Source organism: Penicillium hispanicum (assembly GCF_028827665.1).
Source record: "Penicillium hispanicum strain IBT 35686 chromosome Unknown utg000001l_segment0_segment0, whole genome shotgun sequence".
NCBI classification, from domain to species: Eukaryota; Fungi; Ascomycota; class Eurotiomycetes; order Eurotiales; family Aspergillaceae; genus Penicillium; species Penicillium hispanicum.
In genome coordinates, this window is record NW_026623193.1 from 1276057 (window position 1) to 1295642 (window position 19586).

Here is a 19586-nt window from a genome sequence, read left to right on the forward strand (position 1 = left end):
CCAGGGCCAGGCTCGTTGCCAAGACACACCTAGGTGATCAGAGCCCGATCCTGCCTGGCCGCCCACTTACCTAGTTTGGTGTACACGACTCTCGGGAATGGATGTGTGGCGCAGGTGCCGAAGGGGAGAATAAGAGGATACTACGTCGTGCTTGGCGCCATGCAAGGTGGTCCTCGAGGCGGATCCCCAGCGTGGCGGTGCCCGTCACACTTGCGCTACAATACCACCACCAAAGAGAAAGGTTCGCGAAGCTTGAGCAGCGTGATGAGGTCAACGTGCAGCTATGTCTGGAGACCTGAGATTCCATCGCGAGTCTGGGCCTTCTTTTTCTTTTGCGCGTGCGTTGCCACAGACACCAGGAGCCAGGGGGTGTGTGGAGACAGTCTGATTAGCTGGCGACCGTCAACCGAACTGATTCGACTTGGAACTATTGGGGGAGGCAGACCTGCTTGTCCCAACAATTTTGGCCGGACACCGTGGGATTCATTTGCGAGTTTCGAAAGTAGTAGATGGCAGAGCGTGACGCGAATACAGTGATGTTAATTACCTGCCTAGGCAATTAAGTGCCATCACTGCTGCATTTACCGCTTTTGGCCAGTAGACTGGTAGGCTAGGTTCTGAATGCCGGAGTACTTGGAGGTTGACCCGCCACCGTTGAAGTGATCCGTTCAGGCGATCGGCCCTAAGACCATAACCTAGAAGATAGCATGGAAAGTTTCTCTGTCATGAGTCAATGTCTACAGATTATCCACGCTTCAGTACTTGGGTGACATTTAACGCCAGTGGAGTGCTAGGCCTGCCATCCGGCCGCAACATGTGTACGTTGCGGAGAGCAGGTAAGATACAGATGCAAATGACTGGCTATAAGTAGAGCAAGCGCAAAATTAGAGGTGAACTCGGAAAATTTTTGATTTTGTTTCATTCAGGGGAATCTATGCACAGGCGAGAGGTGCCAGGGCATCGGAGACCCTTCACGTGTCGTCTCATGCAGCCCAAGTCCATTCCCCCTCGAGGGAAAAACGGAGAATACCCGATAAAAAGAACACCGAACAACCACGCACACCAACCGAATCTTTTTTCCGTGCGAGTCCCTTAGATGTGGGTGTCGTAGGGGATCGGGGTAACGGTCTCGGGGGCGTTGCCGGCGGCGCTGACGAGGTGACCCTCACGGGGACCAACGGGCTGGCGCTTCAGGTGGACGTGGATGCCCTTCTCCTTGGCCTCGCGCTTCTTCAGGGCGTTCTCCTTGACACGGTTGATGAACTCCTCACGGGAGCGGGAGTGCTGGACGTGCTCAATGCGGACGCTGATGCGCTTCTCGAGGTAGCGGTTGTCGACGCGCTTGTAGAGGAGGACACCGACCGAGGACTTGGTGACGTTGTAGACGACACCAGTCTTGCCGTGGTAGACCTTGTGAGGCATGCTGTTCGAGCGTCTCAGTCATTCATGTTCCATTCACGTAGACCTCTCCAATCGCTGTCGGTTTCTTGACGAATAATGGGAGGAAAGCCCGACAGAGCGAAACGAAGGGAAAAAAGGATTTCATTCGGATTGTACTGACCCCTTCTGGACGGCACCGTTAACCTTGATGTCGACAATGTCACCAACCCTAGAAATTTTGCGTCAGATCCCTGTTCTCGCATATTCGTCTCGGTGTTCGGTTGAGATTCGTTCGTACCGGTAGGTCTTCATGTAGGTGGACAGGCGGATCATGCCATGTTCCTTGAAGTTGCGGCTGAAGGCATACTGTCGTCCATCGAGTCAGCTCGCTGTTCACATTGTCCACTGTTCTGAGAGTCCCCCTCCGCAAGTTCCGCATATATCCATGTATATCGACGAGATTGTCGGGAAAGGTAAAGAGCGCAAACGTACCCGAGTGCCAGCGCGCAGACCGTACGAGTGAGGCATGACGGCGGTGTTGTGGTTGGTGCTTGTTGAAGATTGTCGACAACGGGCTGGCCTGGTGTCGAAAGGGAGCCGGAGTGGAATCAGTGCGTCGTTAGTAATCAGTGTAGGGTTAGCCCCAACACCCTAACCCACATTGGTCTAGTGCGGGTCTACTAGCGAAAATCCGAAAGCGCACTCCGCGCGTTCTCTGCATTTCTTCCCAGTCCTTGACAACTTCCGACAACCCAGGACACCCAGCAACCATGGCCCCTGCTCCGTGAGTGCATCAAATTGAATACCGACTGTCGCATCATGCTAATTACCATGCAGCCGTGTCTACTCCAAGACCTACAAGGTCCCGCGTCGTCCTTTCGAGTCGGCTCGTCTGTTAGTACTCTCCGGCCACTAATCAGAAGCGTGCTTCTGGTTATGTCGCGTGTTCCTGTGCCTAACCACTTTTGCCAGTGACTCGGAACTGAAGGTTGTCGGCGAGTACGGCCTCCGCAACAAGCGCGAGGTGTGGCGTGTCCAGCTTACTCTCTCGAAGATTCGTCGTGCTGCTCGGTATGTGGAGGAACGATTTTTTCTGGCCTGATAGTCTCGGGGCGACGAGGCCGCGATATTCGAGAGCGCGAAGCTAACCCTCTTCTAGTGAGCTGCTCACTCTCGATGAGAAGGACCCTAAGCGTCTGTTCGAGGGTAACGCCCTGATTCGCCGTCTGGTGCGCATTGGTGTGCTCGATGAGTCGCGCATGAAGCTCGATTACGTCCTGGCCCTTAAGGTCGAGGACTTCTTGGAGCGCCGTCTCCAGACCTGCGTGTACAAGCTTGGCCTCGCCAAGTCCATCCACCACGCCCGTGTCCTGATCAAGCAGCGTCACATCCGGTATGCGAAACTCAAGACTCTGACTATACCACCTCGCAATACTGACGAGCGGTCTCTTTACAGTGTCGGCAAGCAGATCGTCAACGTGCCCTCCTTCATGGTCCGCCTCGACTCCCAGAAGCACATTGACTTCGCCCTGACCTCGCCCTTCGGTGGTGGCCGCCCTGGCCGTTGCCGCCGCAAGAAGGCCGCCGCTGCCGCCGGTGGCGGTGACGGCGAGGAGGCCGAGGAGGATGAGGAGTAAATTAGTACCTAAAAAAAGACGGGAGTCCGGTCGGGTTTCGCTTTGGGCAGATCAATCACTCTGGGAAGTCCATGATGACTGCAGCATAGCGCACATGATGTTGTACGGTCATGCAAATCAAATGAATAAAAACAACCAGCCAGATGGCTTCATTTCGGAACTCGAATCCTCCGTGCAGTCATCACCGTAGCTCAGTATTGGACTGTCGGTTCCCATTATTCGACCCACTCGTTCGTGGTCCTAGTATGTACAAAAATGCAGATTCCAAACGCCATTCCCCGTTCCCCAGATTCAATCATTCGTCATGCAATCATTGTTGAAGCCCAACTTTGGAGGCTTCATCCCTCCACGCCCACCATTTCTTTGAGAGTCTCTTCAGCCCCTCTGTACCACCGACCCATCTCCTCCAGGCCATCACTTTCTCCCTGCTGTTTCTTCCGTTGCGCTTCTCGTGCCTGAGTAATTGCCTCTGCCTTCCGTCGCTCGAGCACTGAACATTCCCTCTCGATCGCTTCAGCCTCCCGTGTCTTGCGTGGCAAAGCATTCTGCACCGCAGCAATCTGGCGGTTGAGCGAGGCCAATTCTGCCTCGCGTTCAGATAGCAGCGCCATGGTCGCGGGGAGCGGGAGATTGTGCGACGAGCGTGGGTCCGAAGAGTCCATATTGGCGACCTGTTTAGCGCGGAGACCGGCAATCGTTGACTCTAGGTTCTCGATGGATTCGGGGAGTGTTGAAAGCTGCTCCTCCTGGAGCTCAACGTTCTTGTAGCCTATCGTAAGAACGCCCGGTCAATTTGCGGACACATCCCAAGTAATAGTCAAAGTGAAGACTCACGGTTTGCCAGGTCGCGGCTCATTTTTTCCATCTCCTCAATCATGAGGCGCGCCTCTTCCTTCCGCGACTTGAGCTCGGCCTTGACCTCTGCCAGCTGTGTCTCCAATTCGACATTTTCATTGTGTCCGACCACGAGGGGTGGATCACCGACGATTGCCCGCAAAAACTTTTCCTTGGTAACCTGTTCAAGGTACGAAAATCGCAACTTTGAGAATAGCTCCTATGCGGTCGAGATCGAAGTCGTCAGTTCTCGCGCACATATGCTGAGTGGACGTGGGCTTGTTAGATGCGAACCTTGTAGTGTGTAAGATCGGCCTCAAGACTGGCTGGCGTAGGATCACTCAGATTGGACACCGACACATCCGACGCCCGTTTTGAAGGCGAGAAGTTTGCATCACCGACATCAGAAATCGGCTCACTGATACGGATGATCGCGAGGTGCTTCTTGAGATCACCCTGCTCCTCTTGGATGCGTTGAAGCGATGCAAGCGCTTCCGAGGCGTGAGATGTCATTTTCAGGGTGTTATCTATGCAAGAACCCTCGAGCAGAGACTCAGCGTTAGGGTGCGATTGGATCGAAAGAGCAAGTTGACTTGGTTTGCGCCCGCCGCATCGCTAAAAGTAAACAACGCCCGCGATAACCGATAGCAGGGCGGTCAGCGGCCGCAATTTTGGAAGGCGCAGCTGCCTCCGCGTTCGCCTTGCGTTATGCGACCTTGAAAGGAAAGGAAGCGAGGCTTGTCCATTCTCGCAATGGCGTATTAATGCCTCGTTGTTCTGACTGTCGACTCTTTCCTCCAGTCCCACTCCATCCCATACGGTCAATTCACTGTCAGCCCCGCTAACCTGTGGCTCGACGACATCATGGATGACGATTATGTCGCTCAGGTTATGGCCCAAGAGGCGCGGGAGAGCTCACAAAACTACTCAACCCAGGGACTTGGAGCATACATACCTCGAAGGTGGGTTCCTCCGTATTTCAGAACTCTGGGCTCTTGTTGCCAGAGCCCCATGCTGATTTGCTTCTTCCACAGGCCAGTGGGCAACGCTCCCAAGCCTAACACACGGTTCCTACGCCACCTGATCAAAGAGACAGATAATCACAATACGGCACTCAAGCGCAAAGAAGAGAGAGATGCCAGGGATCGAATGCGTCAGTTGAAGGACCAGTCTACGCCTAATTTGACGGCTATATCCCATTCTTCCCGACGACAGGACCGTCACTCCAGCACAAAAGACTCGGACAGGCGCCGTGGGGAGGATCGCGAGGATCGACATCGCTCTCATCGAAGAAGGCATCGCAGTCGCTCTACGACACCAGAGAAAGATCGGTCACGGCGACATCGAAGGAGGGACGATGATAACTACAGAGTGCGAGACGAACAAAGTGATCGTCGCGAAAGGCATCGACATGAATCTTCGCGGAAGGCCCAGCGGGCCCACGAGAGATCATACTCGAGGTCTCGCAGTCGTTCGCCCCAGGGAGATCACAGCTCAAGACGCCACCGCAGCGAACGGCATCGCCGGTCTGAATCTCCGTCGGGAAACCGATCGTCCCGCACTCATAGAGAATCGAGGGGCCGAGGGTCTAGGCGCGACGATTATCATGAAGGGTCTAGTAACCATCGTTCTTCGGTTCGAGATGTAACCGTGCATCGCGAGCGCAAATCACCATCCTCGACTACGACGCTCCTCCACAGGGACTCTGGCGATGAGTCAGATCCTCTGGAAGACCTTGTGGGGCCTCTCCCTCCTCAAATATATGGCGAATCTACAGCGCCCCTTCGGTCGAGGGGTCGAGGTGCCTATAGGCCTAGCTCAAGCACTATCGATGCCCACTTTGCGGCAGATTATGACCCTGCACTTGACGTGCAGCCGGACGACGATGGACCGCTCGGGATCGGTAGGATATCTCGTCGCCCTGTTGCGGGTCTTATGACCCAGGAGGACGACTGGGACATGGCTCTTGAAGCGTTGCGTGACCGCACTCGCTGGAGACAAAAAGGAGAAGAGAGGCTTCGTGCGGCTGGCATGAACGAGAACACCATTGACCGGTGGAAAAATAATGCCGCTTCTTCTGGGGTGGATGGCGAAGGCCGGCCCGAGGACGTACGGTGGTCGAAGAAAGGCGAGGGCCGGGAGTGGGATCGGGGAAAGATCATGGATGACGAAGGCCATACTAATATTCGAGCCCCCTGGTAGTGTCTTCTATCTATTTCGATTGTGGCGTTTGGAGTCTATCAATTGATACCAGGAAGGGCCTTGCATATGGTCATTATTTCGCATGATACATACTATCTATAGGCAATCACACCAATTATTTATGATGGATCAACCTTAAAGTATTTCTGTCCTCTGAGTTTCATCCGAGGAGCCACCCAAAGTCTTCGGTGTGTACTATAGAACTACCAGATATTGCATCCAACTGACGACGAGACGAAGACCCACCTAGACATCATTCCGCGGCTTTGTCAGAGTGCGGAAATGTCCCACCTTGATGGTGATACGACTGGCTAATTTGACGACATCAGTCAATATTATTGCGCGCCGTCAAATCAGTGTTTGTCAGCGGGGTTTTTGCTTAGTTGGTTCTGGCGCGCTGATCGATAAGATTGTCGCCACTGCCACTTCGACACAGCATCCCCCAGATATATATCCGCCGAGGCCCAGGAGTTCACACAAGGCACCTGAATAGTTGCCGTCCGTGCCACCGTATTTCTTACTGAAGGATCGGTATCTTCAGTAATTCAGCATGACCGACCAATTCGCCTTTTCATACCCCTCTCCGCTGGAGGGGTATGAGAACCTCGAACCGTTGTCCGAGTGAGTGATAGATTCCATCGTGCACGCTAATCGCGGTGTGCAGCAGTAATATCGCCTGCCTGGGTACTGACTATTGCCACAGCGAACGCAACGATGACGGCAAGTCGCTGAAGAATCCGCAGCACGGCGTCCTGAGCAAAGCATACGAAGAATTCCCCGATCCTCTCGCCAAAGACCGACGTGGGGGATTCGATGTCCACATCTATCACTTCCAGGTGCGGAATTATAAACGAACGAGCACACGCGGCATGAAGCCAGAACTGACGCCCACCGTATAAAGACCAACCCAGACCAAGTCGCATATGCCAAAGCGCTCTGGGAGCGGATCCGACGAGAGTGTAAGCAAGCCATCGTCCTGGGTCATTCACCCGTCTGTCTTTCCACTTCAGATCCTGACTCGCACTATTGCAGTCCCGGAGCTGCGCATTTACAGGTTCTTCGACCGGCCGATCGGGCCGCACCCAGTCGCCATGTTTGAGGTGAACGTGTTCACGCCGGCGCAGTTTGGTGCCTTTATTCCTTGGTTGGTGATCAACCGAGGCCCACTGAGTGCTCTGCTCCACCCTAACACACTCGAGACGGAGGAGGAGCGCAACCACACACAGCGAGCGGTGTGGCTAGGAGACCGGATTCCGTTGGACCTGAGGATTTTCAAGTTGATGAAGGAGGAGGAGAAGAGGAGAGAGGAAGAGGCGGAGCAAGCGAAACAGGGGAGACTGTAGGATCGTGCAGACCCCGAGTCAGGAAGCTAAGGACGATACGATGATCGGTAATTGCATCCTGCACCGAGCAGACAACGTACTTGAAGAAATGCATGACTAGGGCGATATACTCACCACCCGGTCTCCCCTCATTCAGGACTCCGAGTGTACTCCGAAGGCTTGTAGATCGTGGGATTCGCCGGTCGCAGTGGCTGATACCACTGTCACCTTTCATTGGCCGAGGTCAGCCGCGGTTGTACTGCAGGATTTGAGCTTCATGCTCCCCACGGACCAGGACAGCAGATCGCATCTCGAGGAGTTGCCAAATGACAGAATGCGAAAAAGAATGATTAATTCGCAGGATGATCATGGTCGTGAAACCTCTGGATACGACGCCCTTTAAACGCGTGGACCGCGCGATGACTGCGACCGTAGATGACCGAGTCAGTTGCGAATCTGCGGAGTCACCGGTCGAAGAGCGATGATGATCGAGGGGAGCTTATGCCACCGATCATCGGGCTGCAGTACCGAATCAGAAGCCGCGACATGTCCGCCTGGTTCCTGGGCCCGTCGATCTCTGCTGCTCGCAGATGCTGCATGTAACATTCCAGGGTCCTTCCGTCAGGGCAACCGCCCCCAAGCCAACCTGTATGCCCGGCCGATTCGATGAGATCCCCGCTTCTGCACACTCGGTCACGCCGGTGCTATCGAGGATCCTGCTCGGGCTCGCCGCGATGTAGTCGGATGGCCGGCTGGAGGAGGGGGATGGTGTGATTGCATATCAACAAGGAGGGGGAGGCACTGCGACTTTAAAGGGACGACAGCTGCCCGAGAGAATCGTACGTGCACGCCTGACGACATTCATCACTTTCACCCTATTGTCGCTCTTTGCGAGGTCGGTCTTCCCTGGTGAATAGTCCCAAGGTCTCGTTGGCGCGTCGTGATTTATGGAACCATGCTGATGACAGTTTACTAGATACCCAGGTAGAGAAGCGGGAGCTTCGTTTTCTGGATAGAGCTCCGTGACCAACTTTGAAAGGAAACTACTGGCAGCTCCCACCCGTTTGCTATAGATACATTTCAGCCTTACCGTACCATGCATCTGATATCGCGCTTGGCGGCGCTGGCCCCGTTGGCAGCTCTCCCTCTCATCGCCCCTGTTGTCGCGTCCTCGAGAATTAGGGCTACATCCACTGTCCCGCAATATGTCCTTGAATATGGTAAGTCAGACATTATCAGGACCACTTGGTACTGGTTGAGTATACTGACTTTGGAAGCCCCCTTGGTTTGGTTGCACAGCCAGGACCCATATCTACCCAGCGACCTACAAGCACAGCTCGATAACACCACCCCCGAGGTAAAAGGGGCCGCCGTGAAAGGAGCTCCGTCTTCACTCACCCTCAATAATCTCGACCAGCTGAATAGCCTTGGGAACACCAGCGTATATCTGACCTCCCACCAAGGCATTTCCGCCACACCAGAGCCAGCTTGGTTCCGCGGTATTAAACCGGACAGTTCAGGACGCACGGGTAATGGCACTGGGTGTGCAATCATTGTGGTTGATCATGACGGAGGCGAGGTCGATGCGTTCTACTTTTACTTCTATGCGTGAGTGGCCAGGCAATGCCGCGACAGGGCTATTCTGACCCACCTGTATAGATACAACAAGGGCGACATTGTGCTGGGAATGGAGTTTGGGGACCACGTTGGCGATTGGTAGGTTGAATCTGACACAGGTCGAATCCTCCACAGGCCGTCGTGTCTAACCTCATGCAGGGAACACAACATGATCCGCTTCTCGAACGGCACCCCCCAGGCCATGTGGTTTAGCCAGCACGCCAGCGGCCAGGCGTTTACTTACAACGCCGTCGAAAAGAAGGGCAAGCGACCCTATTCCTACTCGGGCAACGGGACCCATGCCAACTACGCTGTTGCCGGGTATGACCTTCCTTTACCACCGTTGTCCTCACGCCAGCAGCATGTGTACTGACAGTACTCACAGACAACATGACCACACTATTCCCGGCGTCAACCTGCCTACCGGATTCCTTCTGGATTACACCGACCGCGGCGTGTTGTGGGACCCTACCCTGAACGCCTACACGTACACTTATGACCCATCGACCACGACCTTCTCAGCCACCGACGGCGCCCCCGTCTCATGGCTGAACTTCAACGGCCAGTGGGGTGACGATAAGCCATCCAATGAGCCATCCATCTTCGGCGAGGCCAAATACGTTGCTGGTCCGAACGGGCCCAAGTTTAAGAAATTGAATCGCAAGGAGGTGTGCCCGTCGACGCCGTGCGTCGTGCTCCCATTCCGCATTTTTGCGGGCACGAAGCAGAATGCCACTTCTTCGTGAGTGGGATGATTGCTGTGCAATCCTAATGCGCGTCTGGTATTGTCTATTGTCTGGATGTGTCTATCATCACACAATAGGTTGGACTGGATGAAGCGCCGAGGTACTTGCTTTATGATGTTTGATATATGATGGGAGAACCCGGCTGTATAGTCAACCATGAGTTATGAGAATATCCGTTGCTATATTTGCCCCTCTCCAAGAACTACGCAAGTCTTAAGCCCAACACGGCTAGACCGGAGGCAAGAGATCGAAATTTTCCAGCACCAGAGTTTTCCAGGACGGATCTAGCCTTGTTTCAAGCTGCTTACCCGAGCGACCTATAGTGAAGGCGGCGGACCGAAAACTAGCGGCATACCGAGGACCAAGACTAGCCCTTGCCAATTTCCCAGGTCCAGTTTCTAGAGACCTTCCGTAGAGTTGTTCCTGCACACCAGAGGACCCACAGTCTGTCGGCTCCACTCCGAGTCGCTGGAACGTGCACCAGTTTCGCAACATCGAGCAACGAGCGGGTGTTCGCGGGAAAGTTGGAGAACGAGGTGCACAGGGTAGGGTGTTGTTTGCCGATTACATGAACACCTTCTTGCAGGTCCTTCGCACCCACTCGGGCGCGATCCATGGTTGCCGCGCTCAATAGACGCGTTCCCGGGGATGCGTCCCAGACGCGACGGTTCCGCGGGTGAGTGCGCCGCCCCACGTTGGGCTTGCTGGGATGTCGTGGCGTGGTTGACGCGATCTGATATTGAGGGCAGGGCTGGGTTGAATTTTCAGTTGGAGGGATCTGAATTGCAGCTCTAGGGCCTGGGATGTCATGCATGATGGCCGTTATTGGGGGCTTCCTGGTCATAATAAGCTCTGCGATTCACCATGCCGGAGAGGTTCTAGTGGAATCGGCGGCGAGACAAGGTTATTGCATGGGATTCAGTAGTTCAGTAGTGCAATTGAGCATACCGCCATATACTATTGATCACTATATATTACTATGCACGGATGTGTCTCGTGCACCAGACACGTGGTGAAGCTCGTGGTCAAGTCTAACGACTCCAGATGATGCATTCCTTATCGGGCTTATCGTGGCGTAATTTCTGGCACCGCAACTCACTCACTGGTGTATTCCCACTGGGCCCGATTCCGGTGAACCCCTTGACAATCAACCACGGGGCCTCCGGCGGAGCTGGATTCGACCCAGCCAAAACTCCGGCCGCAGCGCTAGAACAGGGCATCGCGAACGACTCCAATCCGCTGGCTTGAGAAGCTCGCAACGCCGATCGGCGCGACACCCGGTGGGGAAAACGGCCCCTTGTGCACGTTCCAGATCCCTTCAGGGGCAACTCGTGGATTCCCGATCGTGTCGGATCGATATCAGAATGCATGATGCGGCACTGCATCATATACTGTCCCTCCTCAATGACGGACGAGTGGTGCGCGTCACCGACTTGATACATCCCGAACTCTCCCTCGTCCAGTGGTCTCTCTGTGCGCGCTTTCAGCTGGGCGCGGATTCATCGACACCAGCACTTCCCGTCTGGCCCTAGCGGTCCGCCGGCGTGGAACAAACCGCATCCCAGCCATCCACACAGCGGACAAGACTCGAGCTCCAAGTGGGGGGAGCCTTTTTGCGCTCTGGGCTCGCTCGTTTTACCCCTGAATCCTCGCGGGAAAACCCTCGTACAGACAGCTGTTGTCCCGGCTTGTGCCACTGCGCGAGGCACCTCGCTCGCCCAGTCACCTCAAGTCACAGGCGCTCGATAGCGCATAGGCTCTCCGTAGATGCGTGGCCATGTCCAATCCCACTGTTCCAGCAAGCTCCAAGCAAAAAAGACCCAAAAGACCCAGACCCCATCTAGACAGGGCGAATTGGGACCCGCGAGCCCCGAGTAGTCGACCGCCGTAATAAGACACCCACTCCTCCGCATTGCGCATCTCGCCTTTTCTCTTTCCCTCCGCCACTCCACCACCGTTGCGCTCCTTTTCCTTTCGTTTTTATTTCTCTCCATGCGCCGCGGTAGTCGGACGCTGTGAGCAGGCCGTTTCTCAATTTCACTCCCCGAAAAAAAGCCCCGCAAAAAGTCCAAAAAAATTGAGGGTTTCCCCCCGATTTCGATTCTGTCCTCCCCCTCTCTCTCTCGACTTTTCCCCTGTCTCCGTCCTCCAGTAGCGACGTGCAGCGGAGCGCCGACAACTCGCACTGGCTGGGAGCTTTGTCGCCTTTAAACTACCCCCCAACTCTCGCTTTCATTTCGTCCTCTCGTTTTCTCTCGCTGTTGCAGAACCAAGCCTTCGTTTAGTCTGCAAGCGCCAACCCGCCAAATTCTCCGTGCGAAGCCGATGCCGACAGATTGATCTCTTGCGGCATTTTCTAGTTTCGGACGACCGAGGCCCATTTGGTATATTTTGCACGGTGCCGACTCTCGTTGGAACTTGCGCCTTGAGCGATTGAGTCGTATAGCGGTGCGCATTGATTGTATCCCCGTATACAGTGGTTGTGTAAGTGGCGAGACCATCCCAGCTGCGAAGCCCCGATGAGGGACAGAGCTCTCATCTTGAAGATCGGGAGGCTTGGAAACATGCCACGATCGTACCATATCGCATTGCTAATAGGAGAACGAGACACAGCTGAGGTATAAATATTTGGATAAGTGAAGATCGGATAGCGATTGCAGCCACAGGCAGACAAAGCAGTCCGGTTTGTAAAAGGAAGCCACGACCCCCCGCCATGGCAACCACCCCCTCTTTGCGCGCGCCTTCCGATGCGCTGCCATCGGAGAACGGCCAATCTCTCAACCAGCGTCGCACCTCACTGGGCTTCCTCCGTCGTTCCAAATCCACCGAACCTCTGGGCGAACGCAAATCATCTGGCTCTCGCAAGAAGATGACCAAAACCCAAGCCATGGAAGAAGAACTTCGTCGCCAGCGTGAATCTTACGCGCCCAAACACGCCCCGCGCCTCCCGGACCTCTCACCCACCCCGCAACTGGAAACTTTTGGGGGTGAGGAGCGCGATACCCTAGGCGTAGAGCCTGCTCTGCCCCGTCCGCACTCGGGCCTCGCGGCGTCCTCGTCGCTGGCCTCGCCCGTGACCGAAACTATTGATCCGTATGCTCGTACAGAGAGCATGACCCATCGGGGCCGCTACAGCTATGCCAGCAGCGCTGTGAGCACCGTCAACAGCCCCCGTCGTGTTCGCCGCCGTAAGGACCCGACGCCATACAAGTAAGTGATGCGATGCTCCCTATTCGAGATGTGCAGCAGGAATTGACACTGAGAAACAGTGTGCTGGTGGTTGGGGCTCGCAACTCGGGCAAGACATCCTTCCTGAACTTTCTCCGCAAGTCCTTGACTATGCCGCCACACAAGCACCCGACACGTACTCCCGAAGAGCTGGAGGAACTGGAACGCCAGACCTCCGCCTACGAAGGATTTACGTCGCAGTACCTTGAGACCGAGATTGACGGAGAGCGCGTTGGTCTGACCCTGTGGGATTCCAACGGCCTCGAGCGCAACATTGTGGACCTGCAGATGCGCGGCGTGACCGGCTTCCTGGAGAGCAAGTTTGAGGAGACCCTGGCCGAGGAGATGAAGGTTGTCCGTTCCCCTGGTGCTCGCGACACCCACATCCACTGCACCTTTTTGCTTCTGGACCCTGTGCGCCTCGACGAGAACATTGCTGCCGCCGAGCGTTTCGCCAATGGTACTCCTAAGCCCTCTGACACCCCCGTGTTGGGAGTCCTTGACCAGAATCTGGATCTCCACGTGCTGCGCACCATGTTGGGCAAGACCACCGTTGTCCCGGTCATCAGCAAGGCGGACACCATTACGTCCGCCCATATGGGATATTTGCGCAAGGCTGTCTGGAGTAGCTTGAAGAAGGCCAATATCGACCCGCTAGAGATCTTGACTTTGGAGGACCAGGAGGACGAGGAGTCCACCGTGTCCGAGAGCGCCGACGAGGAGGAATCTGAACAAGAAGAAACGGAGCCCGCCGAGACCGAAACCACCGCGCCCACCGAAGCTGCCGAAGAAGCCGACGATCCCAAGGACTCCGAGATCGCATCCAAGCCTGAGGAGCAGGTAGCTTCTCGCTCGCCTTCGCAGCGCAGCACTGGCAGCCACAAGTCCAACAAATCACTGGGCATTGCCAATCCGCACGTGCCGTTCTCCATTCTTTCCCCGGATCCGCACTCTCTCGCCTCGGGAGAAGAGCCGGTCGGACGACGATTCCCCTGGGGTTTCGCTGACCCGTACAACGCAGAGCACTGTGACTTTGTGCGCCTGAAGGACTCGGTGTTCACCGAATGGCGGTCGGAGCTGCGCGAAGCCAGCCGTGTCATCTGGTATGAGCGCTGGAGAACCAACCGTCTCAACCGCAACGGGCACCCGGCGCCGACGCCATCCAAGCCGACCAAGTCCTACGGTGGCCGCATGGCGCCCGGTTACGGTGGGCGTCGCACACGGTAAACCCGTCCATCTGACTTGCTTTTCCCTCTCCTGTTCGCATAGCTTGCTGTTCCGCACATACCCCCGATCTTCTCGCCCGGTTCGAGCCTGTCGACCGCGGACCGTTTCTTCTCTTCGTGTCCTTCCTTTTGCTTCGGCTTATGTATTTTGCTTCTCAAAATGTGTCACTGCCGAGTGTCCTTTGCCCTGTACTCAAGCCGCCTATGTGGTTGTTGATTGTGGTAATTCTATCTTCCTCGTGTTGGACTTGCGCCCGTAGCCTGTTCTAGAATGTCTGCTGTACTGTGGAATGGTTCATGACCGTCAGATTGGCAATCCGACGCTCGGCGCCTTGGCCCTGCGAATTTAGCTTGAGCGGCTGAAGCTGACGATCCTGAGCCCAGCGCCTACAGGGAGCCAATCAGAACCTGCGGGTAGCGGCTCCATGGGGGCCGTCTGGAGGTGCAGAACCACTGAAGGTTCCGGTTTTCCCTCAAGCGCGCCGCGAGGCAACACGAGGTGATTCCACCGAAACCCTCCTCGCTCGCTCTCCTTCTCTCTCTGCTCTTTCATCCCACACCAACGGGCGACCTCATGTCTACGCGATCGTAGATCAAGCTTGAACGGTGCCCCGCGCGTGACATTCCCCCGCCTCCCACAGATTGGCGCACTGAACTGAGCTCTCACGTCTGTAATCCACGAAGCTTTCCGCTGTGTGGACGTCGCTGACACTTTGGCGTCCGAGAAGGTATACTCTGGCTGCCGGTAAACACATCTCCAGATCCGGGGCTCCCCCCCACTGTTGAACCTTGGAACATGTCGTCGCTCCAGGTGCACGACCCACGGTCGCGCACTCGATCTAAGTCCCCAGGCCGCAGCCGCGAGCGCTCGCGATCGCGGGACAGCCGAGTCCCCTCGCCCTCGCCCTCGCCCGCGCGTGTTCGTCCTCGCTCGCGCTCCCCGGGAGTCGAGATCATCAAGTCCTCTCGGCATTACGACTCGGATGAGGAGGCGGAAATTGAACGTCAGTATAAGTTGATGAAAGAAGGCCGCCTGCGGGACTCGGACGAGCCTAGGAATGTCGTTTCCCGCGCCCCTCGCAGCCCCGCGCGGTACGATGTCAGACGCTCGGACTCGGAAGACGAGGAAAGCAGACGGCGCGACCGGAATAGCGAGAAGGCGCGCCGGCGCCGTGAGGATCGCTATGAGCATTCGGACTCGGAGGGCGACGTGAGACGTGCTCGGCCGATGGACTATCCGAGCCGATCGCATCAGCGGAGACCCTCGTCGCCTGGTGGTCGTGATAGCCTGCTGGTGGATTCGGACTCGGAGTCGGACGATGATGGCCTGGCGTACGGCGACACGCCTGGAAGCCATCCGAGTTACGCACGCCCTGGCAGATACCAGTATGCGCAGCCGTCGCATTTCCTCCACGCGCAGCCCGGTGCGCCGCGCCTGCCTCCACGCCCAGATACACAGTCGGACTGGGCTTCCATTCCTGAGTGCGAGCGCCCGGGGTTCGTGCCGCCTCCTTCGCAGGCTGGTGCGCCGTCGATGATGCCGGGGGCGTTCCCGCCAGCTTCGAGCAATGGCGATATCTCCGGGACGACCGCGCCGTCCTTCCCCGTGCCGCATTACGCCGATTTATCCTCACAAAAGTCGAACATCTACGCTTCGACTGGCGCTTATACTCCCTCTCACTATCGCACGGCTTCTGCCAGCGACGCTACGTATCCACCGCATACGGGCTATGCCAGCCCTGGTCAATATCAGTATGCACAGGTGGATCCTAATATCCGATACACTTCCAAGGCGACACCCAAGCAGCCGTATACTGCGTCCCCGCAGGAGCAGTTTGCCAAGCCGGTAGACCAGTATGGTAAACATTCCCAGCAGACTGTCTATCCATATAGGTATAGCCACGAACCTCAGTTTCAGGAGAAATCACAGCATCAGCCGCAAGTCGTGGAGATCACTCCCGGTGGTGGGCGAACAAGTGGCCATTCTCATAGTCATTCTGTGTCATCAGCCAACAATCTGGCAGTAGCTGGGGCTCATGGAGGTCTTTCCGGTCATCACCCACCCGCCAGTCCGCTGTTGGAGCCCTACCATGGTACCTATCAGTCCATATCTCCCATGCCTTCACCGATCGTCATTCCGTCTACTCGTGAAGAGGACATTTCTGACCTAGAGCCACTGGATGGTGGCACCTCGAACTCCGAATCAGGGCGGCGAAAGAAGCGCAGCTCGAGGACGAGCGAGAAAGAGACCCGCTACCGGAGCAGCAAAGAAAAGACCAGGGAGAAAGAGAAGGAATGGGATGACCGCAAAGATGACAGACGCCGTAGCCGGACAAGTGCCCACGGACGTCACGACTCAACCTCGTCTATGACCAAGGGTGAATCTCTGGTCATGATCTCACCCACGAGCGGCAGAAAACGGGTCTCATTCTATGATGCCGGTGCCGATGCGTCCTCAATGCAGTCTGCGCTCAACCACTCTCGAAATATCGATAACAAGGCCATCATCCAGGTGCTTCCGCGGTTGACCAGCGACGAGGTCTTATTGTTGCGACAGGAGTACAAGAACAAAGTTAAGATGCACGGCAAGGGCATCAACCTTGCCAAGCACTTGCGTCTGAAACTGGGCAACTCGTCCTTTGGCAAAGTGTGCTATGCGACGGCCCTCGGCCGCTGGGAGTCCGAGGCCTACTGGGCCAACTGCTACTACCAGGCGGGCACATCGCGCCGCGAACTGCTCATCGAGTCGCTGATCGGTCGCTCCAACGCCGCGATCCAGGAGATCAAGAACTGCTTCCGGGACACGCGCTACGGCAACAGTCTCGAGCGCTGCATGCGCTCCGAGTTGCGGGCTGACAAGTTCCGCATGGCGGTGCTGCTGGCATTGGAAGAACGCCGCCAGGACGAGCGAGAGCCCCTGCATGCGCGGCTTATCCGCCAAGATGTCTCGGACTTGCATCGCGCTCTCGTCTCGCGGGAAGGCGGCGAGACGGCGATGATCAACATCATCGTGCTGCGCAGCGACACGCATCTCCGTGAGGTGCTCCGCACATACGACGGTATATACGGACAGAACTTTGCGCGCGCGATGATTGCCAAATCGCGCAACCTCGTGGTATGTCATCCCAGCGCGAACGGAAGAACCAAAGGGGGGGGGGGGCGTGACGAAGCGAGGGAAATGAGTGCCAACTAACTCTAATTCCACCAGGGAGAAACCCTTGCCCACATCCTCAACGGCGCCATCAATCGCCCCATGCGTGACGCCTTACTCCTTCACCAAGCCCTGCGCGAATCGCGTTCCGGCCGCGAGCGCTCCGAACTGCTGATTTCCCGGCTCGTCCGCCTGCACTGGGAACCGCGCCATTTGGAGCTGGTCAAGACGGAGTACCGACGCCGGTACGGCGAGCGCGTCGAGGAGGCTATCGCGGAAGAAATCATGACTTCGAGCGGGGGAAGCGAGTGGGGCGAGTTCTGTATCGAGCTGACGCGGAGCTCCAGCTCGGCCGCATAGTCGGTCATCTTTGTACTCGACCTGACGTGATAGCATGAAGGGCCGGATCCGAAAGTGAATCTGCCGAGTCTCCTCTCGGACGGAGAGCGGAGGATATACTTGGTGCGGTCGAGGCTCGGACTTCGCCGGTGACATCGTTGGGTTGGATGCTTATGCAAGTTGGTATAGGGAACTAGGCGCATATCCATGGATGTGTCGCTGCAGGTAATGTTTAGTGTATATGAGGGAATTACCTAGCGTGTGCATTAGTATGGTTGTTCCTGCTTTGTTGCTGGAGGGAAATTGTGAATACCCTTGGTCCATTGCGCCATGTTTTCTAGGTTAGTCGGTCAATGTTGGGATTTTCCCGATTGCCGAGTGACGAGGTAGAAGTTGTCGGCTAAATCCTTGCAAGGTAGACGCTATGAGGTCTGGGCTTCCATCTCAGTTTGATATCAAGAAGAAATGCACAACTTAGCCTTAAGCCACCGCCGCTTGGGTGAGGCGGGGTACCGTCCATGATCACATCACCTCCTGTTGTCTATGTACCTTGAGCACGAAAAAGAATGAAGAAATGGTGCAAGCATAGAACGTCCCATTGGGAGCAACTAAGACCTCTGACCAGGACTCATTTGATCTTTCCGGCGCCTAACTTGCTTACCTAGGTACCTCTAGCGTAAATATGTCCATTTATGAGCCTGTCCTGGATGAGGACTCGATATCCTTTGCATATGGCCTAGGAAGAAAAATATTGATTCCTATGTCGTGCGACCTGTTCTAGGTACACTTGCATATGCACTCACATACATACATACTTGTCTGCTCTTGCTGGAATATGTGATTCATCATATCGAGCTGTACCTGTCTATTCGGCAGTGACGCGATCGGTGGTGTCCGCATGGACCTATGTACATATGTACATATATGCTATAGTAGGACGAGGCACGTCTATGGTATTTGTATATCCATTTTGTGTACGCTCGCCTAGAAGGCCATTTGAATATTTCTCCTCTCCAAATAAAATACTAGACCAGATATGAAGCCAATCGCAGAGTGTTGTAACGCCGGACTAGGTTTCTCCGGTTTGGCATACTCACATGAGGGAAGCATGATGCGATTGCTTTTTCCACGGCTCTAGGCCTCGGCTGAAGATTTTCCATGGTTGATGAATGGAAGGACTTTTGCTTCTTTGCTCTCTTCCAGGGCTAAATTGGAGGGTTACACGTTACACCGCGGCCAACCCGCACATCTTGACCGCAAGATCTCAAATCCACTGGATGGGCAGGTCTTGCTACCCCTTCATCACGACTCAACTTTTCAGATTTCGGCTTAATATCGGGTGAATGGACTATTACCGGGTTGAATTCCTGCGAACGAGCTCTTTTACTTTTACATCTTGCTACCCACATCGGGTCTCTGCAGCAGGTAGCCCGAGTCAGTCTGGGCTTCATGCAACATGCCAACCAATAACGACATGCAGGTCTTGCTTCCTGTCTCTCAGAGTGGCCACGTTCTGATCGTGATCTGAACATGATCTCAGCATGGCAAGCTGCATCTACATAGCAAGGGGGTTTAAGGTGTTTGGAACTATACGCCGACCTTGGAAGGATATCTCATCAATAAGCGAACTTCAAGTTGAGTTTGAAACAGACACTGAATAAAATCGCCTTGCTTGCTAAGAAGCGGTCAGCATCCTCCCTTGAATTGTCACTGTCATATTGCAAACTAGATGGGGTAGCGTGGTCGGTGAAGAGAAGGCGCTTCCGGTAAGTCTGCAAGTCTGACATTTGCAAATCAGCTATGTCATAGATGAACAACCAGGCAGGCGTATTCCCGAGCACATTCGGCAAATATCGTGCATAGATCCGTTACTGGTCGTTGATTTGCGATGTGGTGCTAAAGGC

At 55.4% G+C, this 19586-nt stretch overlaps 9 protein-coding genes across 9 annotated transcripts; 6 read left to right on the forward strand and 3 right to left on the reverse strand.

Moving 5' to 3' along the window:
- Positions 1–1092: 1092 nt before the first annotated feature.
- On the reverse strand, positions 1093–1908 carry N7459_000525 (60S ribosomal protein eL21; the record flags this gene model as incomplete). The annotated part of the gene is made up of 4 exons (XM_056939710.1): positions 1093–1423; positions 1562–1609; positions 1679–1746; positions 1873–1908. 4 exons carry the CDS (start codon positions 1906–1908, stop codon positions 1093–1095), a joined length of 483 nt encoding a protein of 160 aa, XP_056803990.1.
- A 242-nt stretch (positions 1909–2150) lies between these two features.
- N7459_000526 (40S ribosomal protein uS4) lies at positions 2151–3017 on the forward strand (the record flags this gene model as incomplete). Its single annotated transcript, XM_056939711.1, has 5 exons — positions 2151–2164; positions 2218–2274; positions 2353–2451; positions 2540–2773; positions 2837–3017. The coding sequence occupies 5 exons, from the start codon at positions 2151–2153 to the stop codon at positions 3015–3017; spliced, it is 585 nt and encodes a 194-aa protein (XP_056803991.1).
- A 338-nt stretch (positions 3018–3355) lies between these two features.
- Positions 3356–4364, reverse strand: N7459_000527 (uncharacterized protein; the record flags this gene model as incomplete). Its single annotated transcript, XM_056939712.1, has 3 exons — positions 3356–3786; positions 3852–4071; positions 4146–4364. 3 exons carry the CDS (start codon positions 4362–4364, stop codon positions 3356–3358), a joined length of 870 nt encoding a protein of 289 aa, XP_056803992.1.
- Positions 4365–4715: 351 nt separating this feature from the next.
- On the forward strand, positions 4716–6053 carry N7459_000528 (uncharacterized protein; the record flags this gene model as incomplete). The annotated part of the gene is made up of 2 exons (XM_056939713.1): positions 4716–4813; positions 4886–6053. 2 exons carry the CDS (start codon positions 4716–4718, stop codon positions 6051–6053), a joined length of 1266 nt encoding a protein of 421 aa, XP_056803993.1.
- Positions 6054–6603: 550 nt separating this feature from the next.
- Positions 6604–7396, forward strand: N7459_000529 (DOPA 4,5-dioxygenase family protein; the record flags this gene model as incomplete). The annotated part of the gene is made up of 4 exons (XM_056939714.1): positions 6604–6674; positions 6757–6889; positions 6955–7012; positions 7086–7396. The coding sequence occupies 4 exons, from the start codon at positions 6604–6606 to the stop codon at positions 7394–7396; spliced, it is 573 nt and encodes a 190-aa protein (XP_056803994.1).
- A 1075-nt stretch (positions 7397–8471) lies between these two features.
- Positions 8472–9738, forward strand: N7459_000530 (uncharacterized protein; the record flags this gene model as incomplete). The annotated part of the gene is made up of 5 exons (XM_056939715.1): positions 8472–8595; positions 8653–8983; positions 9035–9091; positions 9152–9313; positions 9378–9738. The coding sequence occupies 5 exons, from the start codon at positions 8472–8474 to the stop codon at positions 9736–9738; spliced, it is 1035 nt and encodes a 344-aa protein (XP_056803995.1).
- A 367-nt stretch (positions 9739–10105) lies between these two features.
- Positions 10106–10552, reverse strand: N7459_000531 (uncharacterized protein; the record flags this gene model as incomplete). The annotated part of the gene is made up of 1 exon (XM_056939716.1): positions 10106–10552. One exon carries the CDS (start codon positions 10550–10552, stop codon positions 10106–10108), a length of 447 nt encoding a protein of 148 aa, XP_056803996.1.
- Positions 10553–12451: 1899 nt separating this feature from the next.
- aspE (septin) lies at positions 12452–14193 on the forward strand (the record flags this gene model as incomplete). The annotated part of the gene is made up of 2 exons (XM_056939717.1): positions 12452–12948; positions 13008–14193. The coding sequence occupies 2 exons, from the start codon at positions 12452–12454 to the stop codon at positions 14191–14193; spliced, it is 1683 nt and encodes a 560-aa protein (XP_056803997.1).
- A 795-nt stretch (positions 14194–14988) lies between these two features.
- Positions 14989–17703, forward strand: anxc4 (annexin ANXC4; the record flags this gene model as incomplete). The annotated part of the gene is made up of 2 exons (XM_056939718.1): positions 14989–17307; positions 17401–17703. The coding sequence occupies 2 exons, from the start codon at positions 14989–14991 to the stop codon at positions 17701–17703; spliced, it is 2622 nt and encodes an 873-aa protein (XP_056803998.1).
- Between the last annotated feature and the right edge of the window lie 1883 nt (positions 17704–19586).